Here is a 19,195-nt window from a genome sequence, read left to right as displayed (position 1 = left end):
GTAATGGCGAGTGGCTTGCTCAAATTAAATGAGGCTTTTCTAGAAAAGGTGTGCAATTGAACATCAACAAAAGGATTAGGTTGTCACCACACATACGGATTAGCAGAGAGAGTCAATAGAATGATCAGTGATTGTGTGCATCTTATTGTTAGAAGTAAAAGGATGTGAAATAATCTGGACGCATCTATGTCATCAGTGATATAATTTGAGACTTCATCAGTGATATCATTAGTGATGTCATTTATCATTTCATGACTAATTTCATATGTGAGGTCATAACCAGTGCATGACAGGGTCACGGGTTCTGGTTAGTTCACCTAAATATAACTGCCAAATTTCAGAGGTTTTTACTTTTCGCTTTTTTAACATAAATGTGATTTAACTATTGTTTTTCAGTGACTTTTTGGGATTTGTGATCATCTGGTACTTGCAACTGTTCCATGCACTAATCTCCTATTTAAGGCCTACCCCCACTGTGCACAGTCTTACGCCATGCACAGCAGAGATTGGATTCTGTAATAGACTGCAGCAGGGGTTGGCCAAGCCCTCCACCCATCTCTGTTCGGTATACAGCCTACAGTTTTTCACATGTTGTTATTTAGGGGTCCTTTTAGTATCTCAAGTAAGCGAAACATGGTGATTACCAAGTGTTGTGTAGATCCATAAAACTGTGCTAATATTATTAGCAAATAAATTATTTTGGACCCCTCACATTTAACTTTGCCCCTTTCCCGCCCTTTGTGCAATCTGCAAGAAACTCGAGATTCCTGCACTAGATTCAACATGCTAACTGCCTCCAAGATGCCATGCATATTCACTTAAAGTTATTAGCATGAAAGTCGATTTTGCACTCCTTTTAGTCCCATCCACATGGTTCTGCATAAAAGCAAAGTAGACAATTTCAGTAACTATTAGGATCTCTTTTCATGTTGACTTGACTCAGCTCATTTTTTTGTCCTGTTATAATGTTTATTATTTGCTTTTCTAATTAAATAATGTCATTTAACTTGATATTCAGAGATTGAAAAGTTATTCTATAGTAAAAAAAAACATTGAACATACAGAGACTTAAAAAGACTCTTTAGGCGCATTTCGTATGTTCACAGATGTACGTGACATTTATATAGCACAAGCATTGGCGTAAGGCAACAGGATGATGTAAAAAGGTAGGAGGCCAAAATACCACCAGCAAGCACTTAAAAGGGTAGCTGATTCTGAAAGTGGAACTTTGCAATGGGCTGTGATGTAGTGTACTTTAAAGAGGTGTGTCTTCTCATTCCTAAATTGTAGTAGGTCCCAGTCAATCCCGAGTGATACATGGACGTTGTTCCAGATCATTGTTTTCTTTTTTTGTCTCCAGTCTGGTAGTTTCCTGGCTGAGGATGGGGTGAGAGCAACTGAAGATGGTGAGTTTGTCAGCCACATATGTGGGACTGCTGAGTCTGATGTTTTTTGTAGATGATGTGGCTGGTTTTGAAGAGGGTGCTGGTGGGCAAGGGAAACCTCTGAAAATGCATCAAGTTCTCCTTAAGGAGGTATGTTGCGTGACGTATGCCCTCATGGGGGGAGAGAGTAGCATGCAGGCTGGAAGGCAGTAGCCTTGCCACTATCCAGATGTGGGGGGAAAAGAACTTGAATAGCAGTTCTCAGGTGGCGTTCTGTTGAGAACTGTTTATTTTTTTGTAGTGAAATCTTGTAACGATCCTTGTTGATTTTCTTGGTGACGTATTCATTGAGGGTGAACTTGGTACCCAAAGTGAATCCAAGTGCCTCGGCTTGGAGTAGAAGTTGTGGTTCCAGTCGGTGCCGTTCCTGTTGTTGAGACAGATTTACACGAGTTGTTGTTTGCTGATCTTGACCAGTAGCAGTAATTCTTGTTGGGTGCTGGACATCCAGGTCTGGATGAGAAGAGGTAGCATTTGAGGCACAGGATGTTCAGAATAGAGGAGTAGTGTTGTGTATCTTAGGTGTATTGGCAAATGTGAGTTGGTGAGTTGAGTTCCAAAGGGCTTCATGTAGAGGTTGATGATGACAGGGACAATGTGCAGCCCATAGGAATCCTGGAGTTGATATAGAGCTTCTGGACCCAATAAATAAATACATAATAAAAAATAATAATAATGTATATGGAGTATATTTTTCTTATTCACTCTCTGCTTCTAGATCAAGGGCATAGGTTTCGCTAATACATAGCGTCCACGTTATTTGTTTTTATCGTGTGCCTGGCTGCAATTTTAATTTTAGTCTGCCTTCCTTCCTTTTGGAATTAATTTCAAAGCTCCTAGACTCATATTTTTCTCTTAAAGATTCATTAAGTCAGACGTATATTGTTCTCAGTAGCCTTGGTTCCAAGAAAATATAAAACAAAATGCATAGCATTAGTGCGTTGAGTCAGAGCAGGCAGAGGAGATGCTTGTCTTTCCTGGCATGCCTTGACCACAACATTTGTATTCCTGCCTTCCGATGATCTCTGCCATTAATGTCCACCAATCAATACCCAAAGTAAATTAAAAGACACACTCGGGCCTGGATTGTCAGTCGGGGAAGGGTGCTAATGGTCTGAGAGGAGATGCTACCGAGCTATGTGCCCCTGCGCCAGGCAGTGATTAAATACAACAGCACTTCAAGCCTGCAGCAAGATCCCAAGGCAGGGCCTGTGGGAGCCCTTTGTGTCTGGACACACTATGAGGAATTGGATACAGGCTCCTAATTTATCAATCATAATCCCAGAAATCATTAGTGGGGAGAGGAAAGAGTTTAACCATTTGATGGTTTTCCCATCTGCATGTGCCTTTCTGAATAGGCTGTGCATTAGGAAGGAGGGGTCCAGGGTGCCAAGTGTCAGTGACATGTTTAACAAAGCTCACTGTGGCTGCAATGTGCTCTTTGAGTGGTGGTAGAGAAGTCCTGTGTCTCTCTTTTGTGTGTGGTGGGCTTGGAGTAATTTATGGCATTGGAATGTAAACATATTTTTTATAGGACGGAATTGTGTGTTCCAGATTTTTTCCAGGTGTATTTGTTTATGATCTGAAATAGCTTGGGGGTCTGATTAACGCCCCTTGCTTGATGGTTTTGTTAGCACAAGAAGTGAAAGTGGCTAATTAATAATAATTGGAAGTCGGGTTTACAGTGCTTAAGGAAACACATCTAAGCTTTCACGACTAACACTTTTTCACATCTCTTTCATTGGATTTTGAAGACTAGTCCGTTGCATAACAGCATTATACCGCACACTCATGCAGAGAATTAAACTAGCATACAATTATGCATGAAAATAGATATATATACACATATACATATATTTATATATTTTACCTCATGAAGGTTGCTGCAGTGGATGTCAGAGTGCGTCTCCAACAGGTGGGAACCTTGGAGCTTTGATTTATACGCGGCCTCCCAGCCGCGGGAGATGCACCACCCGGAAATTTGGGGCCACGGAGCTCCGAACAACGGAGTCTAAATGTGGAGGCATATATATATATTCACTGTAAAAACCAAAGTTTAAAAATATGTTGTATTTAGGTGAAAATGTCAGTTAAAACATACCGATTTAAACGAACAAAACCATTGAAATTCACCAGCTATAGTTTTCTCAAGTAACTATAACTTGTGCCCTGAAGTAATGATAACTTGCGCCCCGCCATGCCCAATGTTGTAATCAATTATGTCATTTCAAAATGTTGCTGTCATATTATCAATAATGTCATACAGCATGTCAAGAGTGATGTAATATGGAAAGTAATTTGCGGTGGGTGGCGAGGGCACGTGATATAGTTACTTTAGGGCATGAGGTATAGTTACTTGAGATAACTATGACTGGTGAATTTTACTAGTCTTTAAATATATGCCCATCTAATACTGTGTGAAGCTTTTAACAAAGAAAACGAATACAATAAAGCCTATTTTAATCATTCGCACCCATCTAATAGCTGAATTGCACAATGTTAAAACTAGAAAACATGGGAACAGTTCTGGCTTCCTAACCTGACCAGATTGTGGGGTTGTATGACGTTACAACGCATTCAGTTGCAACACATGCCTTTTCCACGCATGCGTTACAATGCGAATGCCATTACCACGAATATGCTTTACCACGAAAATGCCTTTACCACTCATACCTTTACAACGATTTTCATTGTATAACTATGCATGATAATGCGTTTTCATGGTAAATGCTTTCTCCGATCCCTGCCCCAATTCCTTACATGTTCCCTAAAATCAATAAAAGTTAGTATAATAAAAAAAAATACTCAGTTTTCCTTATTTTTCTGTGGACGGACTTCTCCTTCTTCAGAGTTAAGTGGTCCTTTTAAAAAAAAATTGAAAAGGCAGTACGTAGGCGCATATACGCTATTAAGTCATTAGGGGGGCTCATTTCACGAAGGACAAGAGGCACAGAAGAGCGTCTTTAAGGTAAGAGTTTTCTTTCTTTTTTTAAACCCACTATTTCTTTTGGGGGGGAGACCCCCCAAGCCCTCCCAGCTCCCCCAGCCCCCTTTTTTAATTCTACCTTTAACATACATTCCTCTACTATGTATTTCGTAGTAAAGTAATGCGTGGTAAAGGCTATACGTGGTACCCACCCATGCGTTGTAAAGCATGCGTGGTTAAGTATAGTGTGGCTTCAGATAGCCTCCTTTTCTTCCATTATTACATGAGAGCACCATCAAATATATGAGTTCAGGATGTGCACTGTACAAAAATATCTTCCATTTGATTCAATAAACTATAATGTTGCTTCATGTATAAAGTGGCTACAGCTGCCGTCCATGCAACAATGAGACGCAGTTTTGAATCCCGGCAAATCTCCCTGTGATGAAAAATGTAACATAGTCTGTGTCTTATGTTCTTGGGCAAGGTTCGCTCTTTCTGAATCTGCCAAAAATAAAATGTACCTTTTATCTGTCACCAATGCTTTTATCTCATCGTCCACGAATTAAGGACAAAGATTTAAAATATGATGTCAGAAATCGCTTAAACTGAATATGAAGATGTACTGACACTCTACCCTTGCTCATCTGCCCTGGAATGCTATTTGTACATCTCTTCATCTGGGCTCAGCACATGAAACGCCCTCAGTCCAGGCATTCGCTGACTCGCCTAGGCACTCATCCACTCATTACGACAGAAAAACACACTCACAAACTTGGGCCATAATTACCATGCACTTTTATTATTAAAAATAGCCACAATTCATTGGTTGTGAAAAAAAAAAATAGCCACAATTTGTGGAGTAGCCAATGCATCATTTTATTTCCGGTTCAGTTCTTTCATGTTATTCAGTTCAATATACACTTTCCTCTGTAAGTCAATTCACAACTTCCACAACGAACAAGCGAGGTTCACAAACGTATGCCCAATCAGAAGCTCAGATAGGACGGTAGGCTGTGCCTCTTTCCCTTTATCATGGCTCCTGATGGAGCATAAGGGTGCCTGACTGACAGGCCCCAAATAACCATTCCCTGACATACTGCACTGCCAGATATGCATTGTGTATGTGTGAGGATGGGCTGTAACAGCTCCCACCTCACACATGCAATACAGCTTGTGCACCCATTTTCAGCCGCAAGGTGACATTACAGCTGTTTACGTGTAAACAAATGACGGATAAGACTGTTTGTTTTCATGTAAAAGCTGTAATATTTTAGCAATGAGGTGCGAGTGAGATGTAAATAAGTTAGTAATTTTTTTAATGTCTTTGATTGATTAAAATCATTACAAAAATACATGTTAATAAAATTCATATATATTAAAACAGGTGAAATGTGTGTCTAAAAACTAAAAAGTCTCTAGTGTAAAAAGCGCCCTTGTTCGGCTTCTTCTGAAGAGGTTCCAATGACTATGCTCAAGGATTCCAATTACGTAAGGTAAAATTTCCTTACGTATTATTTGCGTTTGCACGGGGTGCAGCTTTTCCTTGCTTAGAATCTACTAATAACAGGAATTTTACTAGCTTCCCATTTAGCTGCGGGCCCTTGGGGGAAACATTCTTTACAACACAACTTTTACAACGCACTACCATTACGACGCAACTATTACAACGCAAGTCATTACAATGACTTGCGCTGGAGGGCGCTCTAGGATAGGGAATAGTTTAATTACTATCCAACACCTTCCCTACTATCCACGGGGACTGGAGTTGGAATAGTAAGTTAAACTATTGACTATCCAGCGCCCCCCAACGCAAGTCGTTGTAACGACTTGCGTTGTAAAAGTTGCGTCGTAATGGCATGCGTTGTAAAAGCATGCGTTGTAATGTCATACATCCGGTCCTTGGTGTCGAAGCATGCAATCACAGCCTGCCTCCGAGTTCGAATGAGATGTGATTGTGGGGGGTCGGTGCCCTAGAACCCTCTATGGATGGTATGTACCAGGAAAAACATACTTTAGTGCAATAAAAGACTGAATAGGTACTAATCCTCTGAATTCTGTCTTGTAGAAGGTTAAAACCTTTGCCCTCGAGCTGCTAGTTGCATGACCAATGGACTGGGTAGGAGTTATTCTTTACCTTCTGAGGCTCAAGTGCATTCTGGTACTCTATTAGTTCTCGCCGCTGCCACTCAAACAATGGGAGGTGGTAATGGGGTGTTACATCTGGTGTGATACAGAACTCCCTAAATCAATAAATGTTCAAACGTGAATGACCTCAGCAAAACAGCAGAAAAAGCAAAATCTCAAGTCACCCCTATATTTTGAGCGACATTTTCTTCTCTCTTCTTTAGAAAATGTCTTTGCCTTGTATGTTTTTAAGAGCCTAGACTGTTGAGTTTTATGGAGGATACATTTATGGACTCTGAAGATGTACTCCTTGTAATGCGTAATTCTTTTCACATCATTGAAGGGTTTACGTGGGGCCTTGGAAATTAATTGTAGGGTACCTGAATTCTAGCAAGGCCAGATCTTGTCAATCATCGTGTGCTTTTTTTAATAGTAAGGTATGCAATTATTTTCTGTTGTTACTAGATGACAGTTCTCTTTTTGTTGTTGCTGGAAACATATTAACTACCATATGTTATTCTTTTTGCCAAGTCTGACTGGTTGTTTGTTTCTTCCTGGTTATGTTGACTGTCCTTTCAATCACAGCTTCCTGTGTTGTAGAGTGGCAAGCACGCATAACCGTGAGGTTTAAAAAGTATTAACATTGGACCCTGCGCCTGTTCATTTTCGTCCCCTTTGTGAGTTGCAATCCCTAGGGTGGTGCTAATTGTTTTTCAAGCCCACATCGAGGTGTGCTCATCTCCAGCCAAATAAATCATGCCGCTGGCCCAGCTCTGCTTTTTACTATATATTTCTTAATACATGGATATTGTTTAACCTTTCTAAAATAGCGACTTTCTAATTTGTTGCTCCAATTATTAATTTTTCTTTCTTTTTAAGTGTGCCGCCCATTTACCGGAATTACCTCAGGATACAGTGAAAGAATGTAAAGAGCGATTGGAGCAGACCCCTTGCAAGGAACTTTTTAAAGAGTGCACGAGGTATGTGAGAGATATATACTACAAAATAAAGGAAACATTTAATATATACCATTTTATTTGTTTAATTTACAATTCCCTGATCCCCTTACTCCACTCACAGTGACCTGCTCAATAAATACCTTGTGCTGTAAATAATTTTTTTCCTTTCATTATATCATTTTATTTTCCCTTACTTAATGAATTTGTTCTATATAGTCCACTAAAGTGACATGTACATTACATTCCTATGTTTAGATTGAGGTACTCTATGTTCTGTGTACTATCAAGTGACCTCCTATTACCATTATTGCACTATCCCATAGAAGTGTCTTATGCTATTCCACTTGTTCTATTAAAGTTGCTAATGCTATTCTATATTCGGAGAATAGCATTAGCAACAAATTGACACGCTTACTGCACCCTGCTGTATGAACTCTTCCTCACGGTATGGAGGTGTTACAGCGCTGGCCATACATTGACAGTTACATTGGAAGTCATTAAATGCCAGGTAATGCTTTGTACCTTTATTTTGATGGTTTTAGGTTCACAGGTAAGGTCCTCTTCTAATGATTAAAATCTCCTAATCTTAACATTATATGCATATGTATGTAAACAAACTATACATATAAGTATATTCACATCAAATGTCATCACCTTCCATGACATATTACGGCGGGACATAAGAATATTGTTTCACCCTTTATTGTCTTTTTTTAATTTGATATATTCTAACTAATAGAATTCCGCAAGATTTTGCATGTCATGGGAACAGCCCAGCCCGAACTGCCAAGCCAGGTCGTCCCTGAACTGAAAACAAGCATCCTGGGATCGGTTTCGGTATAATTCCCCTCATCAGCCAGGCTAGCTTGAATCCAGTAGCAAAGTGAGCAAGGGACCCATGCCTGGGCATACCCTGCCAACTTAGACTGAACAAAGCAAACACAAGGAAATGATGGACAGAGCACTGGAACTGTTCAGACACTCACCCCGAGTCACAGATCCGCTCGGTCTAATACCATAAAAGAATGGCTGACCAAGCGCGCAGCGGTCACGCGCAGCGGGCGTGACGTAGGCGCACCGGAGGTGCGCCAGAGGTAAGCCCGTTTGCGCCCGTTCGCGCTACGGGCGCGCATCGGGCCGCTTCCTCTGGCCATCCGCACTCCCCTCGCTTAGTATACTCTCGGGCTGCCCTGTTGGAACTGCGATCGAGCCAGGCGTCCTCGACTCAGAAGGCCACTGCTTTACCTTTGCCTCGCTCTCTGTCTTGCGGACTGCTTAACGTTCGGTCGCTTTGCAAGCACCACACAGAGATTGCCTTCCTTATTGAGTCCTCGGGACTGGAGGTTTTATTCTTAACTGAAACCTGGACTCGCGAGGACTGCCTGGTTGAATTGGGCCTGGCCTGCCCCCCAGGCTTCAAAATCATTCATACTCCTCGGCTGAAGAACAGAGGCGGTGGAATTGGTGTCATTTACAGAGAAACGTTGGGGCTCCTCCAATTTAAAATTGGGGAGGTCCCGGGCTTTGAGCTGATGGGATTCTCTATTAAAGACCTTGAGGGAACACTGCTTACAGGCGTGCTGTGTTATCGTCCGCCGGGCTCTGTATCCTCCCTATCAGATTTCATCGACCTGATATTTGACCTGTCTAATACCCACTCTAAGCTGCTGGTCCTAGGGGACTTCAACCTATGGCAGGGTGGTCCGCTGTATGGTGCGTTTACGACACTCTGCCAAGCTCTTGACGACATTCAGCTGCAGCAACTGGTCCGATCAGCGACTCACAGGAGGGGTCATGCCTTGGATCTGGTCTTCGCTGACGCACAATTAGTAGTGGTCAATGACATCCTATGTCAATACTGGACTGACCACTCACTGGTTGCCTTCTCCCTCCGCATAGGGGTTCATCTTTCGGGGGAAGTTGGTGTCGGACAGGCTAAACTGGGCAGACCTTGGTCCCGGCTATTAAGCTCATCTTCGTCGCTTTCTCTACTACCAGATAACTTCTGCTTGAGTAACTCGGTGGAGGAAAGTTATCTTACTTTGTGCCGGTCTATTACTAACACGCTAGACAAGGTTGCGCCCCTTCGTAAGTCTCGAGGTAGACTGAACCGGGCTTGCCCCTGGTATACGGAGGAGCGGCGGCAGCTGAAATTGAGCTGCAAACGCGCTGAGAGAGCTTGGAGGAAGCAGTACTCGACCTCAGCAAGGGCCTCGTTCAGGCTGGCACTGCAGGGCTACAAGGCGCAGATTAAGTTGGCTAAAGGGCTTTTCTGGAAACCACTCTGAACCAGGTGCCTAATAAGTCTCAAGCCCTGTTCAAAATCGTCAGGGACTTGTCCCATCCCGTGTGCGTGGCCAACATGGTCGTTGCGTCACAGGCCCTGTGTGACTCCCTGGCGGGTGCCTTTGAGGAAAAAACTGCTAAAATCTTAGATGGCTTAAAAAACTCTTTGCCTCCTGCTCTCGGCCTGGGAGCTCCGGTTAGCCCGTCCAGTCGACCCTGGCTGGTTGTCTCTGGCCCTGGTCTGGGAGCTCCGGACGGGTTACCCAGTCGACCCCAGTCGAGTGATCCAGCTCTTAGCTTGGGTGCTCTCGGCTTGGGAGCTCCGGCTAGCCCGTCCAGTCGACCCCGGCCGGTTGTCCCTGGCCCTGGTCTGGGAGCTCCGGACGGGTCATCCAGTCGACCCCAGCCGAGTGCCCTGGTTCTTAGTTTGGGAGCTCCAGACATTTCTTCCAGTCGACCCCAACTAAGATCCTTTCCTAGCCCTTCCTTTGAGGAATTTTGCAGCATGGCACACACGGTATCATCGGGTTCTCCGCTCGATCCACTGCCTCCCAAATTCTGGAAGGCATTTCAGGCGGAACTTTTCTAGCCTTTATATTCCATCTGCCTCCAGTCCTTAGATCTGGCGGCTAGTGTTCCCGAGTGCTGGAAGTTAGCAGTGGTGTCTCCTCTGCTTAAGAAACCAATGCTGGATCCTGCCTGTCTTTCCAATTACAGACCAATTTCCTTGCTCCCTTTTCCTATTAAGATCGTGGAAAAATGGGTGACCCGTTCACTCTCAGGCTTCCTGGAGGAAATCGGATGGTTCGATGAGTCACAGTTTGGCTTCCGTCCTGGGCACGGGACGGAATCCGCACTGGTAACCGTACTGGACAATCTTCGTTCGCGTGTCGACAGTGGTCGGGCAGCCTTCTTAGTGCTGCTCGACATGTCGGCCGCGTTCGACGCGGTTTGCCATCGGACCCTCATCGGGAGGCTTGAGGAGTGCGGGGCCACAGAGGGAGCAAGAGACTGGCTGGTATCCTATCTTAGCAACCGGCAGCAGTTGGTCTCGCTACCTCCATTTCGATCGGAGCCACGGAAAGTAGGGCAGGGGGTCCCACAGGGCTCGGCCATCAGCCCTATACTTTTTAATTTGTACCTTCGCCCTCTGGTCCAGCTTATAAAATCTTTTGGTGTCTCGGCTTTTAATTACGCTGATGACACCCAGCTGGTTTTCTCTCTGGAAGGAAATAATGCGGTCCCGTTGGAGACTTTCCACTGCTGTATGGCAGCCACAGCGGACTGGCTGCGGGCCAATTCCCTTCAATTTAACAGCACAAAGACGGAGGTGCTCCACTGCTCCATGGACCGGATCCCGCGGGTACTCCCAGATAACTTTTGGCCTGCGACTTTTCCCGAGCCAGTGTCGGCGGCGGAGTCAGCTCGTTACTTGGGGGTGATCTTCGGCCCAAATCTACAGCTTGATATGCACGTTAACAAAACCATCTCTACGTGCATGATGCTGTTACGCATGCTGCGCAAAGTTCTGCCCCTTCTCCCCGCTCAGGCCAGGCCGGAAGTAGTCCGCGGGACCATACTAAGTCGTTTAGACTATTTTAATGCGCTACTTCTGGAGCCTCCAAAAAATCTGCTGGGGAAGTTACAACGGGTGCAGAATATGGCCGCCAAGTTGGCTCTTTCTCGCCCTAACTTTAGCTCTTCTACTCTAGCTTTAAGAGATCTACACTGGCTACCGGTGCACATGCGTGTAGTGTATAAGGCGGCGTGCCTGGTGTTTAAGGCGGTACATCGACAGGGTCCAGTGCTTTTGCAGAATATGTTTGCCTGGTACTCTGCCTTGCGGCCCCTCCGCTCTTCTTCGGCACAACTGCTTGTGGTCCCGAGGTTTCAGAGAGTCAGAATGGGTGGCCGCTCATTTAATGTTGCAGCGGCCAAACTTTGGAACTCCCTGCCACTCTCTTTGAGAAGCCACAGGGATTACTTTCCGTTCAGGAAAGCTTTAAAAACGCACCTCTTTCCTAGAAATGTCTGAGCAGTGAAAAGTGTTGTTGACCGAAGTTCAAGCGCCAGGATGCCCTTTGGGTGACAGGATCGCGCTTTACAAGTACACCTACATACATACATACATACATCTTGGTTGAATACATTATCGTTCTTTAGCTCACTTCGCTACCTCAGTTCAGACCCAGCCATATGCAAATTAGTCTTGACCCTGTGCCTCACGGGAACAGTCCAGCCCTAACTGCCAAGCTAGGTCTTCCCTACCTTGGAACGAGCATCCTGGGACCGGTTTCGGGGTAACACCCCCTCATCAGCCAGGCTAGCTGAAATTCTGTAGCAAAGTGAACAAGGGTCCCACGTCTGGGCATACCCTGCCAACTTAGAGCAAACAAAAGGAGATGTTGGAGGGAGCACTGAAACTTATCAGACACTCACCCCCAGTCACCGATCTGGGTTGAATCCATCGTCGTTCTTTAGCTCACTTCGCCACCTCAGTTCAGACCCAGCTACATATAAATGAGTCTTGACCCTGTGCTTCATGGGCACAGTCCAGCCCGAACTGCCAAGCCAGGTGTCCCTGAACCGGAAACAAGCATCCTGGGACCGGTTTCAGGCTAACACCCCTCATCAGCCCAGCTAGCTTGAATCCAGTGGCAAAGTGAGCGGGGGAATACTAGAGCAGAGACTCCTTTTTCAGGCTAGCTGCTTTGTGCCGCCACAATCCACATGTTTTAATATGTCATAGAATTAAAAAACATTTTTTTGCATTTTTCAATTCATTATGTTACATTCTTACATTTAATATATACCATTTTATTTGTTTAATTTACAATTCCCTGATCCCCTTGCTCCACTCAGGGTGACCTGCTCAATAAATACCTTGTGCTGTAAATAATTTTTTGCCTTTCATTATATCATTTTATTTTCCCTTACTTAATGAATTTGTTCTATATAGTCAACTAAAGTGACATGTACGTTACATTAATATGTTTAGATTGAGGTACTCTATGTTCTGTGTACTATCAATTGACCTCCTATTACCATTATTGCACTATCCCTTAGAAGTGTTCTATGCTATTCCACTTGTTCTATTAAAGTTGCTAACGCTATTCTATATTCGGAGTGAAATAAAGTGCTTAATATCCTTTACTGCACTATGTATACTATATGACACGTTATGTGTTAATCTCCTGGATTTCATGTATTAAGTTATTGCACTTATTCCTCTGAAATAACTTATTCCACTAAAGTGACATGTGCTAAAAGTGTCTAATGTTATTGCACTTAATACTCCCATTAAAGTGACATGGGTATTATGTATTATTCACTATAGCCTTATAGCCCGCCATAGAGGGCTATACCGGCAATTAAAGGCCCTCTCCAGCGGCGAGGGCCTTTAACAAGGGAGAGGGACTTTAATAGCCGGTATAGCCCAGCTACGAAGGGCAATAAGGCTATTAGAATATTCTGCCACTAGAAGGCAGAATGTTCTAACAAAAAAGAACAAAGCCTTATGGGACCTTGAGGGGATTGGAATCCCCTCAGGGTCCTTGAAGCCTTTGTTTACAGCCAGAGCTGTGAACAAAGAAACATTGGAATGTTGGAGCTCCAGGCTTATACCAGCCATTATAAGCCCGGAACACTCCATTGTTTTCAAAGGAGCTCCCAACATTCCAATGTTCTAATTAGAATTAGTAAAGCTTGAACTGAGCAAAGGTTGTTTTTTTCTAACTTTGAAGCAGCACAAAAAATCTTATCTATTCCCTTGAAAGAAATAGAAGATTGGAAATCGGTTAACCAAATAAAAACAATTTCAAAGATCAAACTTTACATGTTAGATGTAGTCTGGACTTTCAAGACGGTCTTAATTTAAAATCGTATAAACCTTTAGTTAATTCAGTGTTACTGGTAAGCCCACACTATATTTAATGTTTTTACAAGAACATGTTTATTTTTGTACTGAGAACAGAAGGTTTACCCCTCAAACCAGTTCACGGGCATTGGGAATGAATGTTTCTTCAATTTGTCATTTGACTACACAGGATATTTACCATGTCTTATTTGTGTGTCCTGCTCGATACTAGAGCAAAATTATTAGGGCAGCTATTTCTTAAATACAAAGTCAAAATATACCCTCTAGTTTTTGGTCTCCACCGAATCCCTCTGCCATTGTCTTTTTAAAAGTTCTCTGTTCGTTTAAAATGTTATCACTCATGACAAGATATAACATGTGATGATGGTATCATTTCTGTGATCGATTTTTATTGCTAACGATGTAGTGTTATTGGTATTTAAAAAGCTCATATTCACCACTTCTGTATTCTTAATGGCTCCAGATTTGAGAGCCCTCCACAAGGTTCTTTGATTTCTCTTCCACTGTTATCTTGGGAATTGTAGTTTTTATTTGTGTCAGTGAAGTGAAAATCAGAATGAAGAGGGTAATATATTTAGTAATATTGTACTGTTTGAGTGTTTCTTGGGACTTTGTAAAAAAAAAGTTATCACAAGTTTTTTTTGTTTGTATGTATTTTATTCGTTTTGTTCAACAATTAGAAACAACTTACAATTATGCATATTGTAAATGAAGAAAAAAAAATAATAATTCAGTTTGTTCAGCAGCATAATCACATTACAGGGTTACATTAAATCATATCCGATTTACTTTCCCACCACACTTTGTATCTCGATGTAAGTGACGGAGTGTAATCTTGGGTAGTGTGTAAGGCATATCATGTGATGTTGCTCTGTATTACTAACATCTCGGTCTAGAGTTGAAGGATGAGAGGTGGCGCAAGGTGGCATGATCGCGCTGTAACGCCCCCGTCCCTGAACTTCCCCATCCGTCCACATGTGGCTCGCTATCTAGTGAATTAGTGATGCAGAGGTATCAATTGTCGGATAGTGTCCGACAATTGATTCAATAAATGCCAGAGTATAGCGAATCTGTCCCTGTTGGGGATGTCAAGATGCCTCAACAAGGAGTGTCAGAATAGAGGCCGCTTGGGATCAAATGTAGAAAAATGAAGATAGGAAAATATCCGTTTAACCAACATGGAATAATGGGGGGGTATGAACAAAAAGGGGAAAAATGTGTGAATGTGAAACTAATAAGAGGATATTAAGAAGTGAGTACGGCATAATGAATGTCAATGGATGGCAGTGGAGCGCTGTCTTAGAGTTTGTGACCAGTTTTGCCGTGCGGTGGGGGTTTTATGGGGTGTGAGTCTCTCTCGGGGGGGGAGGGGGAAAGGGGTCATCGGTGGCCTGTTGTGGGCAGGGTGTCAGGGTCGTGGGCATGGGGGTGTTAAGCAGTGGTTGTGATGTAGCACCATGTGAGTGTCTCTCCGTGAAGGTAGACGCCCCTTGCAATGTCTCACTCGGGTCGTGTGAGTGCCATTGCAGTTGTGCTCTTGTTCTTATCACAAGGTTGAACGTTATTCATTTCCTGGTGAGAAATGTGAGTGTTGACAAATTACGTTTTTATCAATTGTGTAGCCAGAGTTGTTTCTGGGTGTGGTGCGGTTTAGCTAGTATCTTATGATTGCTCTGTGAGTGAGACATATGATGATGCAGTTATGGCTGTTACCCTTTGCCAGCTATAAGGTTTTGGTGCCCTATGTTTGTGTGAGGAGGATGGGGTGTGTTGTGGCTAAGATGGCCAGTGGAGATGTTCTGTGGCTTTCTGAAGGAAGGTTGCATGACTAAGGGATTTGATGCTGAGATGTCAACCTGCTTCCAACATTTTGGCGTTGGTTCCATGTTGTGCACATGAGAGAGCAGTTGTATATATGCATTGGGATAAATAAATAGTAATGTTCTCTTAGCAGTTAAATAATGTGAGCAGTATTAAGTGTTTCTGATCATGTCTGCCTATTGTGTTTAATTACATGATGTACACTGGGAGAAAACAGACAATAGTGCTTCAGAATACAGTCTGCCCCAGCTTACTATATACAAGGAACAGTATTATGTTGTTGCATTAAGTTACTCTGATATTAATGTATGTTGTTAGTTAACATGAAAAATTGAGATTTTCTTGTGGTTGCACCCATTTTGATGGGTTTGTAAACGCTTTCATACCTAATACCCATGTAATCAGCTCTTGTTTAAACCATATGCATTCTACAACTACAGATTGGTTATTCTACATTGTATGAGAACCAGGAGCAGTTTTGTACTTTCATGATGGTTCTTGACGCATATCTGAATTGTCTAGTAGGTTGTTGAGTGTGATTGGCATTCATGAAGTTTGCTGTGGTCAGAGTCATACTGTGTATTTTGATAATGCAAGCAATGTAATCTGGTCATTACAATTGTTCCTCTATCAACTCAGTTCAAGAAATAACAAAGTGCATGTCAGTATTTATGATTAAATGGCTAGTTTCAATCCTAAGGCTATGGTTTGTCATCCAAGAGTAGAGATGAATAAATGTAATATTAAAAAAGCAGAGAGCTAGTCTAGTCTTAGAATCAATATAAATCAAAATTATATGGATGAATGGATAGAACTATTTTCTATATGTTTGTAACATTACTTCTGGAGGGACATCTAGGGTGAGTAAGATTGTAGGTGCACAAAAGCAAGTTTGTTCTTAGGCATTGTTAGAGATTTTAACCCAGATGTGGATTGTAAGGAACAAAAAGAATTTCTGGCTCTTACAAACTATTTGAGGTCGTCCAGAACGTGGTTTACTGGGAATGTACAGAATGATTTAGATCCCAAAGAATTCTCTTCTCTTGTAAAATCGATCTGAATCGAATCTTTTGAAATTCAGAAAATCCCTGAAAACTGGCCTTTCTCTGCTTGGATGAAGTAGGGTTTCTGCGCTTGTAGGGTCTCGTGGTAAGTGTTGCCAGTGCCAAGATACCCGTACTTTGCTTGCAGAACGTAATAAAACCAAATAAATAGCAACATTTTTAAAGCCGGCTCAAATGTAATTTGGAAGAAACGACGAGAATTACTCCGTCCCCAACACACATTAGCATTGATAACACAAAATAATATAATTTGCATGAAAATCTTCTCAGTGTGGGAGGGGGCGGGGCTAGAGCAAAATAAATGTGACCTTGAGGTTGAACACAGGCCCCTGCAGCGGACGCCTTTGTCCACTGAGCCACCAGACCCGGCATACACACATTTCTCTCTCTCTCTCTCTCTCTCTCTCTCTCTCTCTCTCTCTCTCTCTCTCTCTCTCTCCCCCTCTCTCTATCTGTCTCCCTCCCTATCTCTCCCTCCCTATCTCTCCCTCCCTATCTCTCCCTCCCTATCTCTCCCTCTCTCTCTGTCTCCCTGTGCCTCCCTCTGTCTGTCTCCCTCTCTCTCTCTCCCTGCCTCTCTCTATCTCTCTCTTTCTCTCCCTCCCTCTCTCCCATTCTCTCTCGCTCTCTGTTTCCCTCTCTCTCTCTCTCCCTCCCTCTCTCTCTCTGTCTCCCTCCCTCCCTCTCTCTGTCTCCCTCTGTCTGTCTCTGTCGGTCTCCCTCTGTCTGTCGCCCTCCTCCCTCTGTCTCCCTCTATCTGTCTCCCTCCCTCTGTCTCCTTCTCCGTCTCTCTGTCTGCCTCTGTCCCTGTCTCTGCCTCTATCTATCTCTGTATGTCTCCGTCTCTGCCTCTGTCTGTCTCTGCCTCTATCTGTCTCTGCCTCTCTCTGTCCCTGCCTCTCTCTCTGTCTCTCTCTCTGTCTCTCTCTCTGTCTCTGTGTGCCTTCCGTCACCTCACCGGCTTTCACTCCCTGCTGTCCTCGGTCGCCCTGTGATTTCACAGCTTGAATCAAAGCGCATATAATTATTTGTCCTAAAACACAGGACTTATGTTTGTGCTCACTTTCAAATTCTACACACCATTATCTTCATGTTCCAATTGGCGATTGCTATGTCTGTGATTGTGTTACTTGTTGTTGTTGATGGGCTGTAACTGGAAACCAAACTTTTTTCTCCCCCTCTAACTCTCTCTCTTTCGTTCTGTTTCTCTTTCTCTCTTCTGCTGTCTCTTTTCTCTTCATCTGTGTCCCTCTTTCTCTTTACCTTATTTTCCTGCATGTGTCTGCGTTTCTCCATGTATTGTCTCTTTTCTAGTTTTTTGGTCTATCCTCTCCATCATTTTTAACAAGACACACTGACATAGCTTGCATGACTCTTTTTAATGGAAAATCTCAGTGAAATGCAGGCCCACATGCAGCATCACCTAGTTGGCTTTGACAATGACATGATTATTCCCTGACACACTTAATACCAAGTGTTGGACCTGCGATGGGCAAGCCCAGCACAAAGGGGGGTAGCTTGGCTCAAGTGACAAGGCAAGTGAAGGCTTTAGTGTTAAGCCGGCTCTGACCCAATAATAACTCCCTGCGCAGTCACACCAAAAAGAAGGACACCACACCACTGCTGTAGAAAAATACGATTCCTTTATGTAAAAGTTCTCTGTTGTAAATAGGGTTCAGTTGGGAAAGCACATTCGCATTTCTTTAGTCACAAACCTCTGGGATTCAGTTGCTGAAATAAATACTGTAAATGGATGTATGACGTTACAACGCATACTTTTACCACGCATACCTTTACAACGCGGTTTTTACCACGCATACCTTTACAACGCATAGCGCTTAGAGGTGCTGGATAGTGGTAAGTATAATTTTCTATTCCAACTCCAGTCCCCGTGGACACTAGGGAAGGTGTTGAATAGAAAATTAAACGTATTCCCTATCCTAGAGCGCCCCCCAACGCATTGCGTTGTAATGGTTTGCGTTGTAATACCAGCGTTGTAATGGTATTGCGTGGTAAAAAATGCGTGGTAAAGGTTGTATACCACTGTAAATAGATCTTCAGGAATAAATAGCAAGATAAATAGAATAAATATCAGGAATAAATATCACAAATAAATATCACTTTTATATAGCAGAATAAATACTGGTTCATTTAACTCAATAACCACATGTTCATTCTGGTATCACTGCCACCAATTAAATGCTTTAGGAAGATTACACTTGCAATACGTTTCAGCTTGGAAAGATAACTCTTACAGTTCACGTTGGTTTCAAGGATAACGAGTACGGGCTTCCCTAGGCACAAAATAAGCTTTAGACTCTTTAGGGTTCACTCAGGGAGTGATGCACGTGTATCTAGAAGGCAAGGAAACACAGTGAATACAGCATTTGCACTCCGCTGCCACCGGGATGAGATCTCTGCTTGACGGTGGAGTCTATGTGCGCCTACAGGATTTGACACCGCTAGCACACAGGCGGCACCAGTTCAAAGTCTTTAGACTGACGAACGGGCTGCCGGAGGGGTCACACAACCTTCGCGCTCAGTCAAATGAATGCCGGTTCACAGTTCCTTCACAACGCTGCACCCCACCTGAAGAAACGGGCCCACCTCGCATCGGCTGCAATCAGAAAGCGATTCAGTCAGGGCACAGCACTTCTCACACCAGCGACAGGGTTTTCAGGGGCTCCACG

General features: G+C 43.3%; 1 protein-coding gene across 1 annotated transcript in view; it reads left to right on the top strand.

The window, feature by feature from the left end:
* The window catches only part of GRK4 (G protein-coupled receptor kinase 4), a 384,904-nt gene that overhangs the window by 224,725 nt on the left and 140,984 nt on the right, over positions 1–19,195 (top strand). Inside the window, exon 5 of the mRNA XM_078678547.1 lies at positions 7,378–7,478. Coding sequence (XP_078534673.1) covers positions 7,378–7,478 — 101 coding nt within the window. The remainder of the gene's footprint in view (positions 1–7,377; positions 7,479–19,195) is intronic.

This window comes from Lissotriton helveticus, chromosome 2_2 (assembly GCF_964261635.1).
Source record: "Lissotriton helveticus chromosome 2_2, aLisHel1.1, whole genome shotgun sequence".
Lineage (NCBI taxonomy): Eukaryota > Metazoa > Chordata > Amphibia > Caudata > Salamandridae > Lissotriton > Lissotriton helveticus.
Note: the sequence above shows the minus strand (reverse complement) of the source record. Positions and strands in the feature narration are given on the sequence as shown.